Raw genomic sequence first — 21,042 nt, forward strand, 5'->3', positions numbered from 1 at the left:
AATTTTCACTTAAAGTGAAATTCAGAAATTTTCTTTATTATCACTGGGATAATTTCAGAAAATCTCTAATCCACTGGGGATTTTATAATGAAAACTTGCTATTCTTGTTGAAAAAGGATTAACAAGTTCATTGGGGGGTTTTACTGTTGGGTTGTCAGAGGTTTAGTGTTAACGTGACAGGATTTGTGTTGCGATTGGAGCAACTTTGTGGACTTATCATCCTATTGACGAGGATTGATAAGTGGGTTTTGTTAGAGGTTTAGTGTTAACGTGACAGGAAATTTGTTGCGATCGGAGCAACTTTGTGGACTTATCATCCTATTGACGATGATTGATAAGTGGGTTGTCAGAGGTATGATGTTAACGTGACAAGATTGTGTTGCGATTGGAGCAACTTTGTGGACTTATCATCCTATTGATGAGGATTGATAAGTGGGTTTTTGTCAGAGGTGTAGTGTTAACGCGACAAGAGAATGTTGCGATCGGAGCAACTTTATGGACTTATCATCCTATTGAAGAGGATTGATAAGTGGATTGTCAGAGGTTTGATATTAACGTAACGAGAATGTTGCGATCGGAGCAACTTTGATGACTTATCGCTCTATTGGTGAGAGTCAATAAGTTAGAAGTGTTGCGATCGGAGCAACTTTGAGGACTTATCGCTCTATTGGTGAGAGTCGATAAGTGATAAGTTAGAAGTGTTGCGATCGGAGCAACTTTGAGGACCTATCGCTCTATTGGTGAGAGTCGATAAGTTAGGAGTGTTGCGATCGGAGCAACTTTGAGGACCTATCGCTCTATTGGTGAGAGTCGATAAGTTAGAAGTGTTGCGATCGGAGCAACTTTAAGGACCTATCGATCTATTGGTGAGAGTCGATAAGTTAGAAGTGTTGCGATCGAAGCAACTTTGTGGACTTATCATCCTATTGATGAGGATTGATAAGTGAGTTTTGTCAGAGGTTTAGTGTTAACGTGATGAGATTGTGTTACGATTGGAGCAACTTTGTGGACTTATCATCCTATTGAAGAGGATTGATAAGTTGATTTTGTCCAGAGGTGTGATGTTAACGTGACAAGATTGTGTTGCGATTGGAGCAACTTTGTGGACTTATCATCCTATTGAAGAGGATTGATAAGTTGATTTTGTCAGAGGTTTAGTGTTAACGTGACAGGATGTGTGTTGCGATTGGAGCAACTTTGTGGACTTATCATCCTATTGAAGAGGATTGATAAGTTGATTTTGTCAGAGGTTTAGTGTTAACGTGACAGGATGATGTTACGATTGGAGCAACTTTGTAGACTTATCATCCTATTGACGAGGATTGATAAGTGGGTTTTGTCAGAGGTTTAGTGTTAACATGACAGGATTTTTGTGGACTTATCATCCTATTGAAAAGGATTGATAAGTGAATTTGTCAGAGGTATGGTGTTAACGTGATAAGAGAATGTGTACTTGTGACTTGCACAAGATTTTAGGAATTAGCGTCTCGCTGGGGAAATTTGCTAGGTGAGTTTATCATCAGGAACGATGAGTTCTGATACCTGTGATTTGAACAAGATTTTGAAGACTTAGTGTCTTACTGGGGAAGATTGCGATTTGAGCAATTTTGAGGACCTATCATCCTATTAGAGAGGATTGATAAGTTGATTGTCAGAGGTGTATTGTTAACGTGACAAATTAGGAGTGATGCAAGCTGCATTCATACTCTGTGGGGTGATGATCGTCCGAAGTGTAATGTTAACTTGACGATGTGAAAGATTTATTACTCTTAATCCAATGGATTCCAAGTAACCAACCCCCAGTCTTGATTAAGACTTAGCAGGGGAATAAAAAGAGGTAGACAAGGCACATCACCTAGTGGGGCACTATCCATAAAGTCGGAATAGAGGCACATCACCTGATAGGCCATTATCTGATGAGTTTGACTATCAGAGGTAACTGTTAACGTGATAGTTTTGTAGACCCGCCATCCTACTTGAAGAGGATTGGTGGGGGAATTTGGAGGAAATGGACTATCAGAGGTGACGGTTAACGTGATAGTTTTGGTGGACCCGCCATCCTACTTAAAGAGGATTGGTGGGGGAATTTAGAAGGAATAGACTATCAGAGGTAATCATTAACGTGATAGTTTTTTGTAGACCCGCCATCCTACTTAAAGAGGATTGGTGGGGGAATTTGGAGAAAATGAACTATCAGAGGTAACGGTTAACGTGATAGTTTTGGTGGACCCGCCATCCTACTGAAGAGGATTGGTGGGGGAATTTGGGAGAAAATTAGACTATCAGAGGTAACTGTTAACGTGATAGTTTTGATGGATTTTGTGGTTGACAGAGGTATTTTATTAAACATAACAACTCAGAAAATTTATTACTCATAATCCAATAAACCAATCCCCAGTCTTGAACGAGTGCAAAGGGGAAATGAGAAGACATGACACATCACCTAGTGAGCCATTATCTAACGAGTTTGACTATTAGAGGTAACTGTTAACATGATAGTTGTTGGACCCACCATTCTACTGGAAAGGATTGGCTTCAGCGGCCGGTTCTGACTGGGAAGAGTGAGCTTGGTCCGATTGCTCAAGTGAAGGTTGGGCTTGGTCTGATTGCTCAGGTTGATCCTGCCTACTTTGTTCTTCAGCTTTGATCCTGGCAATAATCTTTTGAGCATGTTCGCCTTGAGAGATTAGTTGTCTCCAAGAACGGCATTCTGCAACCCTCATTTGTGCTAGAAGGTTGGTCTGCAAGTTGTGTCGACAGGTCTCTACTAAGGTAGACTGTGTCATACCTGTCGGGCATCGAAGAGCCATGCTTCGAAACCTCTTGACGAAAGTTTTGACAGACTCCCTCTTCTTCTGCTTAGTGGCGAGAAGGGTATGAATGGAGACTTCTGTATCATCTTCAAAGAATCTTGATAGGAAAAGTCTCTCTAGATCCGTCCACTTTTGGATACATCTGGCAGGTAATTTTCTAAACCATTCAAATGCAACTCCCTTGAGGGTGCCAATGAACAATCGAGCCAGTATGGCGTCGTTTGATATCACATTCCCAATCTGTGACTTGAAATGATAGATATGTTGGTTCGGTGATCCCGTGCCATTAAAAGTTTATAGCGTCGGGACTTCGAATTTTGAAGGATAAGGATCCGCATCCCATTCAGCAAGATAGGGCCTGACAACTCCCTCGTCTTGGAGCTCGTTTCTGTTAGCAATGATATTGAGGCGGGCTTCCAATTCTTCCATTTTGGCAGATTGGAGATTCTGCTCGTTCTCAGTCTCTCTTCCTTCATCAGAGGAAGATTCTAGGTTGTGGGCTTCTTGGTCAGAAGCCGTGTCATCAACCACTTTTCCCTTCCCTTTGCTTGTGTGAGGTCGGGATAAAGACGTTTTTCCTCTCCGGGAGGATTCTTGCCTAGGTGGCAACTCTGTCTTCTGAGATTTAGCCTTGTCTGTGACGAGTTGAGTCAACAGGTCTAGGAGTTCACTGATGGTCTTCTGCTGTGATTTGAGCATAGCGTCTTGCTCAGCAACCCTCTTTGAAAGATCTTCAGAATGTTCTGCCATGTGGGTGAAGCTCTCATGCCCAATGAAAGAGCTTGATGATTGAGACTCCGCAACGGCTGAGTGTTCATCATCGGAATTAGTTCCTCTGGCTAACCTCTGATAGTTGACAGGGAGAATGGTTCCTGTTCGTGTCCGAGTGCTTTGGTAGACTCCTTCAAACTCGTTAGCGATTTCTCTGATGGTCGGTGAACGACTTATCTCAGAGTCGTCGGAACTAGGACCTGAGGCTTTCCCTCTGCTGATCACATTGATAGTGACCCCAGGATATTCAGTCTTTGGAGGCTTATTCCTGTGAGAACATCGTCGTTGGTTGGGCAAAGCAACGTTCGTAAATTGGTCGAACACCAACAGTTTGGCCGCATATGAGCCGCATTGACATCCCGAGAGGACCGTAGGAATCAGCCGTTCACATTGGAATGAACGAATGATTTGTTGCATCGGTATTTCTCTCGATATGAATTTTCTCAAATCTATTGTGAAGATTCGAGGAGAATTACTCACTGATCGTGAGATTTGAATTAGAACCCCCAGTCCATGATTGGACAGGACTGGCTCTTGGTGAACATGGATCCATCGGAATTAGTTCCTCTAGCTAACCTCCGATAGTTGACAGGGGGAATGGCTCCTGTTTGCGTCCGAGTGCATTGGTAGATTCCTTCAAACTCGTTAGTGATTTCTCTGATGGTCGGTGAACGACTTATCTCAGAGTCGTCAGAACTAGGACCTGAGACTTTCCCTCTGCCGATCACATTGATAGTGACCTTAGGATATTCGGTCTCTGGAGACTTCTTCCTGTGAGAACGTCGTTGTTGGTTGGGCAAGGCAACATTTGTAAATTGGTCGAACACCAATTGTTTGGTCGCATATGAACAGCATTGACATCCCGAGAGGACCGTAGGAATCAGCTGTTCACATTGGAATGAATGAATGACTTGTTGCATCGGTCTTTCTCTCGATATGAACTCTCTCAAATCTGTTATGAAGATTCGAGGAGAATTACTCACTGATCGTGAGGTTTGAATTGGAACCCCCAGTCCATGATTAGACAGGACTGGCTCTTGGTGAACATGGATCTGGTTGAGATGCCTTGAATCCAAAGACTTCTTATATCTGCCCCTCGATCTAATCGCGCTACGCAGAGTATTCGGGGGTCTCGCGAGAGTCGTGTTTGGGAGGGATGGAATACCCCCCGGCGGGGTTCGGGGCAACGCCACGAAGCTCCATGGTATACACCAGGTTCCATATTGAATTTCATCACCCGAACGCATGCTTGAGCTCCAGGTGTTGCTGGTGAAACGCAGTTCTGAGGGCTGCGTTCAGTCTTATTCACATAGAGCCTATGTTTGGGCTCATGGACGCGAGTCTTGCGTTCTGAAGCAGAAACACAGAGCACATGGTTGCGTTTAGGCTCACAAACACGAAGCTCGTGCTGACTTGAAGATCGGCATTCACAGAGATGTGCTCGTCGTAGGGATCTCATCCTTCGTCGAGCGACGTTCTTCTTAGCCTGCTTTAAGGCTTTGGCAGCAACACCTTCAACTCGGTGGACGAGTTTGGCCGAAGCTGAGCCCACTCTTTCGGAGGAGGGGCTGTTCAAGTAATCTAATCCAAAGGAGAGCACTTCCTTTGGAGATTCGGCAGAGATTAGAGCTTTAGTCTTCTTGGAGATCTTGCGGAACTTACGCATAGCCTTGGGGCTAAGGGATCCGGAGGAAAGGGCTTCCTCATACTTGGCTTGATCGAACTCGATGCGGAGGAAAGGGCTTCCTCATACTTGGCTTGATCGAACTCGATGATCAGAGTTTCAACGGTCGTTCCAGTGAGATGGACGTCGGATTGCACCACCACTTCTTCGTCAGAGAAGCTCATCCCCAGCAGAGTCGCCATCTTTTGTTTGTGGAAAAATTTGCAGTAAAAAGAAATGAAGAAAAATTGATTTGTATTCCTTTAATCTTAGTTACAATTGGATTTCCTGATTACAAAAGAGAAGAGAATGAATTTGATTCTCCCTTTTGTTTAATTCTGGGTTCTTCACGGTAGCGATGAGATGCCTCCCTCGAATGCTCACGTCGAGTTTGCTTCTCGTTGACGATCCGACGTCTTGATTCACTGGAACATGGTCTTCTCCTCACGATTTGACGTTGTGGAGAACTCTGAACGAGTTTAAAACTCTATGAAAGAGTTGATTTAACCGAAAGTCGGTTATAAGCCAAGGATGAAGAAGATCTTGTTGCCGATCTTCAAAGCTCCAACCGAAGGATTAAGGATCCTCTTTTCGCTGCCAAGAAGTTCCAACAGACCGCCCTGAACTGAATTGATTTTCAGTTATTTATAGGGGATTAAGGGGTGTAACCACCTCCTTAATTCGCTCCTAAGTGGGGCTAATGGGATGTAACCGCCCCTTAAATCACTCCTGAGTGGAGTTATGATCCCCTCAGATCGTGGGAAACGGTTTTGAAACTGTTCAGCTCGTGTTTGAACGAGTCAAATGCAAAATCCGTGTTCTAGTGTGAATTCTACGTTCAAACGCAGTGTTTGGAAGCTTGAACGCAGTGTCTGAAAGCTTAGACGCAGCGGCTGGAAGCTGCGTCTGGCGGCGGTTAGAGTTGCGTCTGGCAGCGAGTGAAGCTGCGTTTGGTAGCGGTATAGAGTTGCGTCTGGCAGCGCTTGGAGCTGCGTTGGGCAGCGGTATAGAGTTACGTCTGGTAGCGCTTGGAGCTGTGTTGGGCAGCGGTTGGAGCTGCGTTGAGCAGCGGTATAGAGCTGCGTTGGGCAGCGGTATAGAGCTGCGTTGGGCAGCGGTTGGAGCTGCGTTGGGCAGCGGTTGGAGCTGCGTTGAGCTGTGGTATGAGATGCGTTGATCTGCGTTCGTGGCTATAAACGCGATGCGTCTTGATGCTGGTGTGCGGGGAGGACTTCCACAGTTTGATTTGAAGAGACCGTCGATTTGTAGTTTTTTCTGTCGAAGCGTTGCAAAGATCGTCATTTTGTAATCTTTGCTTTAGCTCTCTGATATATGTGAGTCATCAGATTGTAACTTCCGATGTTGATTATGAAGGCTGTTTGATTAGAGCTTCCATCAGTTGTCGTGAAGGTCGTCAGATTGTAACCTTTAGCGATCTACGTGAAAGTCTTCAAATTGTAACCTTCTGGAAGTCGTCAGAGTACTTCACTAACCCATGTTAACATTACTGGGTACATGTTACCTTTCACTTATTAATGTTAACTTTAATTTTTATATGTTAAAGTTTATGTTAACATGTTAACTTTCACCTATTAATGTTAACTTTTACTTTTATATGTCAAACTTCATGTTAACACGTTGATTTTAACATGTTAACCTATTAACGTCCAATGTTGTACATGTTTTCTAATGCCTGTTACCATGACCCCTATTAACTAGATCAAATGTTAAGCCAGATGATAATGCAACATACAGGGATGAGCGGCATGCATCCAGGTACGTATGTAACCCCTGACTTCCTCATCCCTTGAACAGCAATTTGAATGCCTCTCTTCGTCTCATCAAAAATAAATTTACCCCACGCAATGGTCTTCACTCTCTCGATACTATTTACATATTGAAACAATTGTCTTGGGATGCCTTGAGAGCTATTGGGGCACCAAATCGTTGCACATTGGTACAATATCTGAAGCAACACAAATTCCTCAATGTCCTTATTATTAGAGGACTCAACAAGTGTTTCCAGCAACTCCTCGACATATCTCCTCATGCTACCAGCTTCTGGTGTAGCCTTGGCCTTTAGCATTTCTTTCTTACCTTCAAAGTATTGCCTCCAAAGTCGGTTGTGAGGGTCTCTATTCCCGTAGATCAGCTCCCCATCAATGGGAAAGCCTGTGTGAGTATGCACCCACTCTTCATCAAATTTCACTGAAAATATAGAACCGCTCTTGGGGTTGGGAAAAGAGAACTCATCAGTTTCGCCAGTATAATGGCTGAGCACATACTCTAGTGCCCGTCGATCGCGTGCTGGGGGACCAAAGAACACATAGTGCTCAAAGTTACAGCCCTTGTAGGCATCCCAATGCCACTTCTTCAGTTTTGGTTGCAGTTTTTGCATGAAGGAACAATACGTTCCAAGACAGGCACTGAGCCTAATATCACCTAAAGCAGCAACTATCCTGGATGAACAACAATTTACTCTTAACAAGTCGTTCAACTTTAAATTACGTAGCAATCAACAGTAAAGGCATTAACATAGTCAAAATCACGTTTTATTAACATGATTAGCTAATAGTTGACTCTTAAGAGTAAACGTTAACAACAAACACAGATTATTGACATGCATTGCTACTAGCTATCAACAATTGAGAATTGTTTACATGCATTTCTTACAACCCCACAACACTTCATATTGTTCAGATCTTCCTCCAAAATTAAGAAACTGCTTATACACTACAATAACCAGTCTCTCACCACCATTTCCTTCAAAATGGACCCCATAAACCACAATTAAAATCAACATCACTCATTTAAAATAATTAAATTCAAAAACCCTCAATTGATTGGGAACTTACTTCTTCTTTGAGATGGACACATCCTCCCACGAGCGTCTCCTCTTGCGCTCTCGATTTTCCTAACTTTTTATGCTCAATAGGGTTTTCATCGCCTCGTTACTCTCCTCATCATCAGAGGATGGCGGAACAGAATCGCTGGCGTGAGATATCAAGGCGGAGGTGGAGGGGGATAAGTTTGGTAGTTCCTCCTGCGCAAGTCGTGCCGACCGACGCCGGTGACGAACGTTCGCTTCCGTTTGAATCTGGTCTACTTCACCCTTGCGTCGTTTAGGGTTCTTAGCCATTTCTCTTATAATTTTCTTCGGCATTTTCCTTGTGGATTTCTTCGGCATTTTCTCTTATAATTCTCGTCTAGGGTTTTCAAATTGGGTTCGCAAGGTGAAGGAGGTTCGAGTTTTGGGGATATTTGTGGGTCTGCAGAGAAAAGAGTGCGAGCGAGAGAAAAAGGGAGGGCAGATTTGGAGACGAACAGTTACAAGGGCAATTTCGTCTTTACAGACGAACTGTGCTCTCAGAGTTGTCTGGGAAATGAAAAAGGGGCTGAAACATTATTGAGTTGGGTACTGGGGGCTTGATCACACCAAAAAAAATACAGGGGGCCTAGTCACAACCGGATCTTTTTTGGGGGGCCTTAAAACATTTTTCCCAACTTAAAAACCAACCAAACACAAGAAAAATGAGAAATATCAATTCAACAAAAATTTTTCCTTTTTTTTTCCATGCGAACCAAACACAAGAAAAGTAAATACATTGGTTTCCTACCATTTTTTATGTGCGAACCAAACTGAAACAATCTATTTCTTGAAAAAGTTTGAAAAACTCAAAACTTGCATTTCTTTACATGAAATTACATTTCCATATATCTAGGAAACGAACCAAACAGCCCCTAAGTAGAAAAGTCTATAAAATTTGTCTGGAAAAACTATTTCTTGTACTTCCTTAAATGCTGACATGACACCTATGTACATCCATACAATTATAAAATCTTTTTTCACCTATCAAGGACTTGGAGTTGGGAAGTAGCTAAAACATGATTTAGTTTAGGAATAAATTAGATTTTGTGTTGTCGTGGATATTCTTCGATTCTATTTAAAATCTTGAAAGATACCTTTTCTATCTTCCCAAAAATATTTATAATGAATATTTCCAGAAACTTATGAAACAAATAAAAAAAAGTGAATAATATTTCCAAAAACAAACAAAAAAGTATTACTTCCCCTACTTTCTACATCAAAAGTTTGAAAAGTTTCTTATTGGATTTACCTGTTATTTGTTACTTCCATGCATCAAGGGGCCTCAGTTTCGGATCTGGGGGGTATCACAATTAGGGGCTGTTTGGTTCCCTGTTTTTGAGGGAAAGACTCTCTTGAAAGCCTGTCAAAAGTGTCAAAATTGACACTTTTTGGCAGGCTTTCAGCCAAAATCACCTCTAAAAAAAGAAGATTTTGGCTGAAAGCCTGCCAAAAAGTGACACTTTTGACACTTTTGGTAAGCTTTCAAGAGAGCATTTCCCTCAAAAACAGGGAACCAAACAGTCCCTTAGTGTCTTTCCTATTTTTCGTTTGTGGGGAAGAACTAAATCGGTTTCCCAAAAGAGAAAAGGAAAATTGTAACTACCCTACAATGTCCAAACAAAGTCTGCACTACACTGATGTGATGATGCTGACTTGTACCATCTTAATTTTCAAATAGCTGGAAATGGAAAGATTATACAATTTTCAATTTTCTAAATAAATGTCATTCTTTTGTTCATTTCTCTTTCATTCCTATTTCCCAATCTCTACAAGGGAACATCATCATCTATAGCATATGAGATTAAAAAAACATTCAAGTCTCTTTTAGTTTGTCGTTTATCCGTATGAAAAAGATCCTTGAAGCATGAAGTATATCCGTTAATAATTTTGTTAAATAACAAATAACTTTGAATGATGGAGAGGAAAAAATCTAAATTCAAAACAAAATCACTGTAGATTCTTCCCGATATCAGGAGGAAAGAGGAATTTTGGGTTTGTAAATGATAATTATTTTGATGGGTGATATAACTCCAGCTGGGAAAAAAAGTGAACACTGAATGACAAAATTGAAGCAGGGGATAATTATGTTATGCTCGTCAGCTGCCAAGGCCGCGTTTGTTGAAAATTAAAAAGGGTGGTGGGCCCCACCGTTAGACACTGTCCCTTTACCAGTAATTAGGCAGAGTTTGAAAGTTTTGATTGCACGGTAAAATAATATTGTTTTATAAGTGCATAGTATTTTCCCAAACACTATAAATATGCCCAAAACTCTTCAGGAAAAATTCATCTCAGAAACAACTCCTCATATAGAAGGGAGAAAAAAAATAGAGAGAGTTTCTCCTTGTCAAGAGAGGTTGTAACTCCCAAGTTTTTCCTCATAGTGGATTCTTCTATCATTGCCTGTGGTTTTTACCCCAAATTTATTTAGGGGGTTTTCCACGTAAATTTGTGTGTTCATCTTTTTTATCACTTTCACTCTACTATTGTTGCGACCCTGTTCTATTGGGCCCCGGGTTTGTCCCGACAAGTGGTATCAGAGCCTGGCTTAGGTTGAGTGTATTTACTTATCGTATGCTCTGTGGATGCCACCAAAGGTGGATCATCCACATCAGAAAATAAGTTATCATTTACCCTTTAAAGATGACAGGTACTATTCACGAGTACATTATTATTTATAAATATGATACTATTCACAAGTACGGTACTATTCACGGATACGATTACTGTTCATAAATACACTTACTATTTAAGTAAAATAGTAAGAAGTTATTGTTCATGATAGAAGCAATGGCGGCAAAGTTCGAAATCGAGAAATTCAATGAGAGTAATTTCTCTCTGTGGAAGTTAAAGATAAAAGACTATCTTGAAAAAAGATAATTGCCTAGCGGCCATCGGTGCAAGGCCGGACGACATCACAGATGATAAAAAGTAAAGAACGAAAATGCGATTGTAAATCTCCATCTGGCATTAGCAGACGGGGTGCTGTCAAGATAGAGGAGAAGAAGATAACAAAGAAGATGTTGGATACTCTAACAAAGCTATATGAGGTAAAATCCCTACACAACAAAATCTTCTTAAAAAAAGACTTTACACTCTGAGGATGGCAGAATCTACATCGATGGCCGACCATATCAACACCCTAAACACATTGTTTTTCCAACTCACAATGTTGGGGCATACAATCGGTGTGAATGAACGTGCAAAACTTTTACTTCAGAGTCTACCTGACTCGTATGATCAACTCATCATCAACCTGACAAACAATATCCTTACAGACAATCTAGTCTTCGACGATATTGTAGCTGCTGTTCTGGAAGAAAAAATCAGCACAAGAACAAGGAAGACAAGCAGGCAAGTTCGCAACAAGCGGAGGCCTTAACGGTGACGAGAGGAAGATCAACGGAACGCGGCTCTAGTGGGAGTCATACCCATGGTAGATCAAAATCACGAAGTAAAAAGAATATCAAATGTTACAACCGTAGTAAAAGAGGGCACATCAAATCGGAGTGTTGGCACAATAAGAAGAGTGGTGATAAAAAGTCTTCAGATCCATCAACATCTCAAGGATGCGTTGTCAGCACATCAGACGATGGTGAAATTTTATACAATGGAGCAACCACTATTGATGAAGGCAGAAAGAGATTTGCTGATGTCTGACTTCTTGATTTAGTAGCCTCCTGGCACATGACCTCTCGGAGAGAATGGTTTTACAAATATGAACCTATCTTAGGAGGATCTGTATTCATGGGGAATGATCATGCCTTAGAGATTTCTGGTATTGTCACTATCAAAATCAAAATGTTTGATGGTACAATACGCACCATTCAAGATATGTGAAATGTGAAGGGCATGAAGAAGAATCTATTATCTTTATGACAAATAGATGAGCTCGGGTGCAAGACACATATAGCAAATGGGATCATGAAGATTGTTAGAGGGACGCTTGTTGTTATAAAAGGAGAAAAAATAGCTGCAAATCTATACATCCTTAAGGGAGAGACTCTGCAGGATGCTGATTCATGTGTGGCATCAACCAGTCGTGGAGAAGAACAAACCATGATGTGGCATCACAAAGTAGGCCACATGTCAGAACGGGGCTTGAAGATTCTCTCCGATCAGAAGCTGTTTCCTGGACTTAATTCAATAGCTCTTCCCTTCTGTGAGTATTGTGTTACAAGTAAGCAGCATCGACTAAAGTTCAACATATCGAGTTCTAGAAGCAATGCTATTCTGGAGCTAGTTCATTTTGATGTATGGCAAGCACCAATTACATTTATGTGAGGAGCAAAGTACTTTGTGTCCTTTATTGATAATTATTCCAGGAGATGTTGGGTGTATCCTATCAAGAAGAAGGCGGATGTGTTCTTAGTCTTTAAAGCCTACAAAGCATGAGTCGAGCTTGAATCTGAAAAGAATATCAAATAATTAAGGTCAGATAATGAAGGATAATACACAGACGGTGAATTACTTGCATTCTGCAAATAAGAAGGCATCAAAAGATAATTCAGTACTGCTTATACTCCTCAACAAAATGGAGTGGCGGAGCGGATGAACAGAACTCTGTTGGAAAGAACAAGAGCTATGTTGGCAACTACAAATTTGGATAAAGTCTTTTGGGCGAAAGCAGTAAAAACTGCTTGTTATATAGTGAATCGATCTCCATCAACTGCAATACAATTAAAGACGCCGATGGAGATGTGGACTGGCAAGCCAGCTGATTATTCTAACGTCCACATATTTGGAAGTCCAGTGTACGTTATGTACAATGGCCAAGAAATTACAAAACTAGATTCAAAATCCAGAAAATGCATATTCTTAGGGTATGCTGATGGAGTAAAGGGGTATCGCTTGTGGGATCCCACTGCCCATAAGGTTATCATCAGCAGAGATGTTATCTTTGTAGAGAATCAATTACAAAGTAAAGAAAAAGAAAGCAGTTCAAGGAAGGACTCAGACTGTAGTTGTTCAGGTAGAAAATGATCCAAATTCTTCTGAAGTAACACCAGAACATGATATACAAGAGCCAGTCGAGTCCGATGCTCCAGAAGTTCGAAGGTCAACTCGTGAGAGAAGACTACCAACTTGACACTCGGAGTATATTACGGAGAGTAATGTTGCATATTGTCTTCTAACAGAGGATGGAGAGCCATCAACTTTTCATGAAGCTATAAATAGCACAGATGCATCTTTGTGGATGACAACAATGCATGAAGAAATTGAAGCTCTCCATAAGAACTAGACTTGGATACTTGTGTCACTGCCACAAGGAAGAAAGACCATTGAAAATAAATGGGTCTATAAGATCAAACGAAATGGCGATGATCAAGTGGAACGATATCGTGCTAGATTAGTGGTAAAAGGATATGCTCAGAAAATAGGTATTGACTTTAATAAAATATTTTCTCCTATAGTTCGACTTTCAACAGTCCGAATAGTCTTGACTATGACCGCTATATTTGACTTACATCTAGAGCAGCTAGATGTGAAAACAACATTTTTCCATGGAGATCTTGAAGAAAAAATTTACATGCTCTAACTATAAGGTTTTGAAGAAAAAAGAAAAGAGAACTTGGTTTGCAGATTGAACAAATCTCTGTACGGTCTAAAGCAGGCACCAAGGTGTTGGTACAAGAGATTTGATATATTCATCATGAGCCTTGGATACAACAGACTTAATTCAGACCCTTGTGCATATTTCAAGAGCTTTGGTGAAAATAACTTTGTTGCATATTTCAAGAGCTTTGGTGAAAATAACTTTGTTATCTTATTGTTGTATGTTGATGATATGCTGGTTGTAGGCCCCAACAAAGATCGTATCAAAGAATTAAAGGCTCAGTTGGCTAGGGAATTTGAAATGAAGGATTTAGGATCTGCAAACAAGATTCTAGGGATGTAGATTTACCGAGACAGAGTTAATAGGAAGATTTGGCTTTCTCAGAAGAACTATTTGAAGAAAATCTTGCGGCATTTTAACATGCAAGATTATAAGTTAATTTCTACCACACTTCCTGTTAATTATAAGTTATCCTCCAGTATGAGTCCTAGCAGTGAAGAAGAGAGGATATAGATGTCTCGAGTACTGTATAAATCAACAGTGGGAAGCTTAATGTTCGCTATGATTTGTACAAGATCAGACATTGCACAAGCAGTGGGAGTGATTAGTTGATAAATGACGAATCCTGGTAAATAGCATTGGAATGCTGTAAAGAGGGTTCTAAGATACATTAAGGGAACCTCAAATATTACATTATATTATGGGGGATCTGATTTTATTGCCAATGGATATGTTGATTCTGATTATGCAGGTGATCGTGATAATAGTAAATCCACCACAGGCTATGTGTTTACACTTGCTGGCAGAGCTGTAAGCTAGATATCAAAACTACAGTCAGTTGTGGCTACTTCAACAACAGAAGTAGAATATGTAGCAGCTACACAAGCTAGTAAAGAGGCGATGTGGTTGAAGATGGTACTGGAGGAACTTGGGCATGAGCAAAAGAAGGTTTCTCTATTTTGTGACTGTAAGAGTGCTTTGCATTTAGTAAGAAATCCATCCTTTCATTCAAAGACAAAACACATTCGAGTTTAGTACTACTTCGTTCGTGAGAAAGTGGAAGAAGGAACAGTAGATATGCAGAAAATTCACAGCAAAGACAACCTAGCTCATTTTTTGACAAAAGCTATCAATACTGATAAATATATTTGGTGTTGATCCCCCTGTGGTCTGTCGGAGACGTAAGCAACATGAAGATGATAATATAGAAAGAATGGTGTGAAGATATGATTGATACTCAATCAAATCTTTAAGTAGGAGATTGTCAGCAGCTAATGCCGCATTTGTTGAAAATTAAAAAGGGTGGTGTGCCCCACCGTTAGGTACCGTCCCTTCACCGGCAATTAGGCAGAGTTTGAAAGTTTTGATTGCATAGTAAAATAATATTATTTTATTAATGTATAGTATTTTCCCAAACACTATAAATAGGCTCAAAACTCTTCAGGAAAAATGCATTACAGAAACAACTCCTCATATAGAAGAGAGAAAAATAGAGAGAGAGTTTCTCCTTGTAAAGAGAGATTGTAACTCTCAAGTTTTTCCTCATAGTGGATTTTTCTATCATTGCCCGAGGTTTTTACCCCAAATTTATTTAGGGGGTTTTCCACGTAAATCTGTGTGTTCCACTTTTTTATTACTTTCACTCTACTATTGTTGCGACCCTGTTCTATTGGGCACCGGGTTTGTCCCAACAATGCGAAGGAATTAAACTTGATGCAAGCTGGTTAATTTGTCCGTAGAAAATATGGATTGAGGAGGAACATGAAGTGGAAGATGAAAACGATTTTTAGGAAAGAAAGATTTCTCATCTTTTTATTTCAAACTATTAGGCAAATAATTAGCAAAAAAAAAAACTAATAGGCAATTATTATGGTACACCTTAATATACCATATTATCATAGTGAAGAAGCAGCGTAGAATTTGTAGTGTAGTTATCACTACTCTTTGGAAAAATTTATATCGATTTTCAGTTGATATCTTCATGTTATTTCCGATCAACTTATATCTGAGGTGAATCAACCAACATTGAATTCATTACTCCAAGCGTGCATGAAAGATTTCGCAATATCGGCATGAAAATGCGTCGAAGACTTGATTTCTCTCAATTTGCGTCGGTGAAAGGATGATGGACATATTTGGTTATCAATCTATAGCCTTTGACCTGATTTGTTATATATTTCTCTTTTCACCCGGTTAGTTCCTTGTAAAGCTTCACTTAAAAAAGAAATTTCTCTTGTCACTTTCTATAGACGGAAGAATTTCGACGGAGTAGGAACAAAAATGATATAACATATTCTCTGAGCATTAACAACTTAAATTAAGATTACATAACTTTTAAGAAAAGGAATTTATGGCATGCACCTCATTGCAGGAGCCAATTTAGATAAAGAGTGGGAGAAACCCAGAAAAATAAAGGGGACTTGACTAGTGTTATACATGTTGTGGGAAATTCCTTTTGATATATCTTTTATAAAAAATGATCTTAATTTTTAATACGACTATTTATTAAAGAAATCTCCCACAATTTTTTGTTGGTGTGATATTCCTCTCATTAGAACAAAGAGAAAAAAAAAAGCACAAAGAGCTATTGTGTCTACATAAATCCTAGAATCTAATTTAATAAGAAAATAAAGCTATGTGTTGATTCATAATGGAACCCGGAGTACAATTGTGAACCACATCTAGAAAATGTGCTTGCCTTACAACTGCTTCAAATTAGCTCTGTAGACAAATTTTTTACATGTGTGAAAATTATTTACTTGTTTTAAATTTTTTCTCTTTTTGTTAGAATAGTTTATCAATAAGAAAAAATAGATTATTTTATGGTAGGATGGGGAAAAAAAAGTTGAAGAATTTTTTTTTTGATAGTGTAATAGCACGAGAAAACAACCGCAATAGAGAGATGGGATAATGGTAAAGAGGACAGGACACAAGAAATTGGGTGATAACTATCTCAGAAAGGCCATGTCGATTTTCAACCTCTAAAATTTAAATGTGCAAATAATCACACAAGTTAGAGATCTCTAACTAATTTTATCAAGAGATATCTTGAGAAATTAAAACTTTTTCCCCGACTAATCTAAAGAACACTCCAACTCCATTCACAACGTCAAAAGGACACATTTTTTTAAACAAATTATTATTAAAATAAAACAAAACAAATATGTGCACATAGAAAGCCGAGCTTCGTGCCATAAAAGTTCACTCACTCCCCACTATCGTGAACTCCAAAGTAGGTTATGGAGGTTCACCTCTAAATGGTTCACCTCTAAATCTCTTGGTCCGCTTAATCCGCCGGCCATATTAAAGGGGAATAACCTCTGGCCTAATGAACCTACAAAAAGTTAAATTGAAAATTTTAAACATAGAATTGACAAACACACATTTAAGGCAATGAGCTAATTGCTAAGGGGCTGTTTGGTTCTTTGGGTTGTACTTTAATGCAAGATATGGATTTAGAGAAATCCATATATAAAATCCCAGTTCTTCAACATGATTTGGAAATCCAACATTCCCCTCAAGGTAAAAGTCCATCTTTGGATTATTTCTAAAAAGAAGCTGAATACTAGAGATAATTTGATCAAAAAAGGATGGAACGGTGATCCAAGCTGTCCTTTTTGTCATCGGGAAACAGAATCTCACGATCACTTATTTATACATTGCTCATTTGCTCACGATGTTTGGAACTACCTTCTCCCCCTATTCCTAGCAAACAGCTGGCCCACAAATATGGAAGAATTGCTGCTGCTTCGCAAAGTTCCCAACACTTGCTCGGATACTAAAGCCATATGGAAGATTCTGTTGCCATGTTTCTGTTGGTGGATATGGTTCTGTAGAAACTCTTTAATATTCAAGGATATACAGCCTATCTCGCTTTCAACTGCTTCTAATATTGCGAGATTTTTAATTTTCTGGTCAGGTGCTGAAGACGATAGGACGGTGAGGAGGCTGCGAAGGGCACCCCTCAATCTCGGCTTCCAGGATCTAGCTAAGAAGAACCCCCCTGTAGATGCTGGGGATAATCACTCTAGCAACTAGCAACTAGCCATAGATAGAATTCGCAATGAATTGCCAATTAGAGGGTTTGTGAGTAAAGGTAGCTAACACTGAAAAAATATCTATGGAAGAGGAAGAACAGGATATGGTAGATTCATTCTAACCCAACAGGATGCCCCCCCTAGATTTTGAGGCTTCTAAAGAGATCCAAGAAGAGATACAATTGTTCCCCAATCTTCTGAGGATATTAAGATTAAGGGAACTGAGCTTTGACTCTGAAAACCCAACCACGTCAACTTTGGATAATTGAATACATTCTCTCACAAGTCTACGTTTAATAGAGTTATTCAACCCTCTAACATTCCAGGATCCAATTTTTATTTTGGGGTAAAAAACAGACAACTTAGGGAAGGACTTGATGAGAGGGAAAATCATGAGATTAAAAAACATTCAAGTCTCTTTTAGTTTGTCGTTTATCCTTATGAACAAGATCCCTGAAGCATGAAGTATATCAGTTAATAATTTTGTTAAATAACAAATAACTTTGAATGATGGAGGGAAAAAAAATCTAAATTCAATACAAAATCTTGCTCTATAGAAGAACTAGCAGCCTCTCTTAGAATCCTTTTCCAAAAAACTAGCTCTATGGAAGAATAAATCCTTTTCTATTGGAGGTAGACTCACTCTTATCAATTCCATTCTCTCCTCTCTCCCCTTATACTATATGTCATTCTTCAAACTGCCCTCATGGATTATCAAAGCCATAGACAAAATTAGGAGAAATTTCCTATGGGGTGGTCACCAGCAGGCCTCTAAATCCAAATGCCTTGTTAAATGGGGTAATGTTTGTAAAGCCAAGAGGGAAGGTGGATTAGGTATCATCAATTTGCAAACCTTCAACCAAGCTCTCATATCCAAATGAATAAGGAAAATCTTTGATAGGGGCTCGTTGATTAGCAAAGTCATTTTCTTCTTATATTCATCCAATAATTCTAACCTTATCTCCAACCACCCCCCAAAGGCTCTGCTTCTAAACTTATCCATGAGTTATACTCTATTCACTCCACTTTCTTTAGCCATGTTCGATGGAATCTAGGTGATGGTAACACTTGCAGATTCTGGGTGGATAAATGGGCAGAGTCAACTCCCTCTGCAGTCTCTTCCCCAGGGCTCATAAGCTAGCCTTTTCTCATACCTACTCCACTCTATCTCAAGGAATAAGGTTCCACAATTCTTGGAGATGGCACCTTATACTTAGAAGAGGAATTTCAGCTGAGGACCAAACAGTTATAGCAGAACTCCTTTCCTATATTAAGAACTTCAAGCCTTCAGACAACTTGACACAAGACAGTATATGGTGGCCAGACAATTCATCAAGCATCTATTCTGTTAAATCATTCTACTACTCCTCAATCACAGAGGTACCTTCTCCCATCTATTCAACTTCAAGCCTTCAGACAACTTGACACAAGACAGTATATGGTGGCCAGACAATTCATCGGGCATCTATTCTGTTAAATCATTCTACTACTCCTCAATCACAGAGGTACCTTCTCCCATCTATTCAACTTCATTTGGAAATCCCCTGTTCTGCCGAAGGTTAAGGTCTTTTCTGGATCTTCAGTAAACAATGGCTCCATACCAAAGACAACTTGTCTAAAAAAGGATGGATAAGAGATCTCAGACGCCATCTATGTAATAAGGACACAGAGACTCGGGGCCATCTATTCATCACTTGCTCTCTCACTAGAGTTTCCTGGTCTTTACTCAAGATGTGGATAACTGGCCTCAGGATGTGGATTCCTTAATTTCAGGTATATGAATGATCCGGGCAAGGTACACTGGGAAGCAGTCAAATGGATCCTCAGATATCTACGAGGCACTACAGGTAAAGCACTTTGTTTCAAAGGTGGAGATACAATACTAACAGGCTATGTAGATGCTGATCTAGTAGGAAATGTTGATATCAGAAAGAGCACTACAGGGTATGTATATACTCTAGGAGGTACTGCAGTGAGTTGGGCTTCTCAACTGCAGAAGATAGTTGCTCTCTCCACAACTGAAGCAGAATATGTCGCTGTTACAGAAGCCAGCAAAGAAATGGTGTGGCTTCAAAATTTCTTGGATGAATTAGGCAAGAAACAAGAAGACAATGTCTTATACTGCGACAGTCAAAGTGCTATTCATCTAGCGAAGAATCCGTCTTTCCATTCCAGAACGAAGCACATACAGATGCGGTATCATTTTATCCGGTCACTTCTGGAAGATGGAATTTTGAAGCTTGAAAAGATCAGTGGAGCTCAAAATCCGGCAGACATGCTGACAAAGACGGTGACTACTGACAAACTGAAGCTGTGTTCAGCTTCAGTTGGCCTGCAATAGTATGAAGACCGAGAAGAGCTGCTGCATTGATCAAGGTGTGAAGACAGATTGAAATCAGTCTTCAAGTGGGAGATTGTTGGTCAATATAGGCTGCCACCGAAAGCACATGGCATCCTTTTTTGACAAAACGAAAAAAGGCACCGAAAGTTTTCTTTCCTTCAGTGATTGAATGACAGGAGAGAAGAAAAAATTGTACGTGGGCCCCACCAGTATTAAAATATTAGTGCATAGTGTTTTCCCAAGCACTATAAATAGGCCCCGAAACTCTTAAGGAAAACTCATCCCAGAAACAACTCCTCTTATAGAAGAACAAGAGAGAGAAAAGAGAGGCTTAGAGAAAAGTCTTTGTGCAAGAGAGAAAATTGAGAGCAATTTTCAGAGTGCTTGTAATATTTCTTCCATTAGTGAAAGATCTGCAGCAGCCCGTGGACGTAGGCAATTTTGTGCCGAACCACGTAAATCTTGTGTGTCCCTCAATTTTGCGCATTTTATTTTTCGCTTTCTCTCAAATCTGGCAATAGGGGAATCAGGGTAATTTCCCAACAACTGGTATCAGAGCTCTGGTTGTGACGTCTGTCAAATTTCTGCAAGGTTACTATTCACGTGAATAGTAAATTTTGTGAATAGTGGAATTTTGCCGGCGGTACTGACTTGTCGGCAGAGGTATCTTAATACAAGGTGGTTCGCAGAAATTGTCAGAAACGATCCAGAGGAAGTCAGATTCGAGTGGGAGCGATGGCTGCAGACGAAGGGAAGGTACAGACGAAGGGAAGATAAAAATTGAGAAGTTCGATGGTGCGGACTTCGGCTTTTGGAAGATGCAGATCGAAGACTATCTGTACCAGAAGAAGCTGTATCAACCTCTCTCGGGAAAGAAGCCAGATGATATGAAGGATGAAGAGTGGGCTCTCCTCGACAGACAAGCCCTTGGAGTTATCCGATTGACGCTATCCCGCAACGTTGCCTTCAACATAGCAAAGGAAAAGACCACGGC

At 40.1% G+C, this 21,042-nt stretch overlaps 1 protein-coding gene across 1 annotated transcript; it reads left to right on the forward strand.

Annotated features, from left to right (window-relative positions):
• LOC109821189 (uncharacterized mitochondrial protein AtMg00300-like) lies at window positions 11,861–12,397 on the forward strand. The gene is made up of 2 exons (XM_020387379.1): window positions 11,861–11,891; window positions 12,000–12,397. The coding sequence occupies exons 1-2, from the start codon at window positions 11,861–11,863 to the stop codon at window positions 12,395–12,397; spliced, it is 429 nt and encodes a 142-aa protein (XP_020242968.1).

Source organism: Asparagus officinalis, chromosome 8 (genome assembly GCF_001876935.1).
Source record: "Asparagus officinalis chromosome 8, Aspof.V1, whole genome shotgun sequence".
NCBI lineage: Eukaryota > Viridiplantae > Streptophyta > Magnoliopsida > Asparagales > Asparagaceae > Asparagus > Asparagus officinalis.

What these genes read in the sequence shown, in the direction of transcription:
- LOC109821189 (XM_020387379.1), top strand. Translation starts at nt 11,861, where the DNA reads ATGGGGAATGATCATGCCTTAGAGATTTCTG. An exon ending in TCATGCCTTAGAGATTTCTG is followed by an intron (nt 11,892 to 11,999) that starts GTATTGTCACTA and finishes TATGACAAATAG; the next exon opens with ATGAGCTCGGGTGCAAGACA.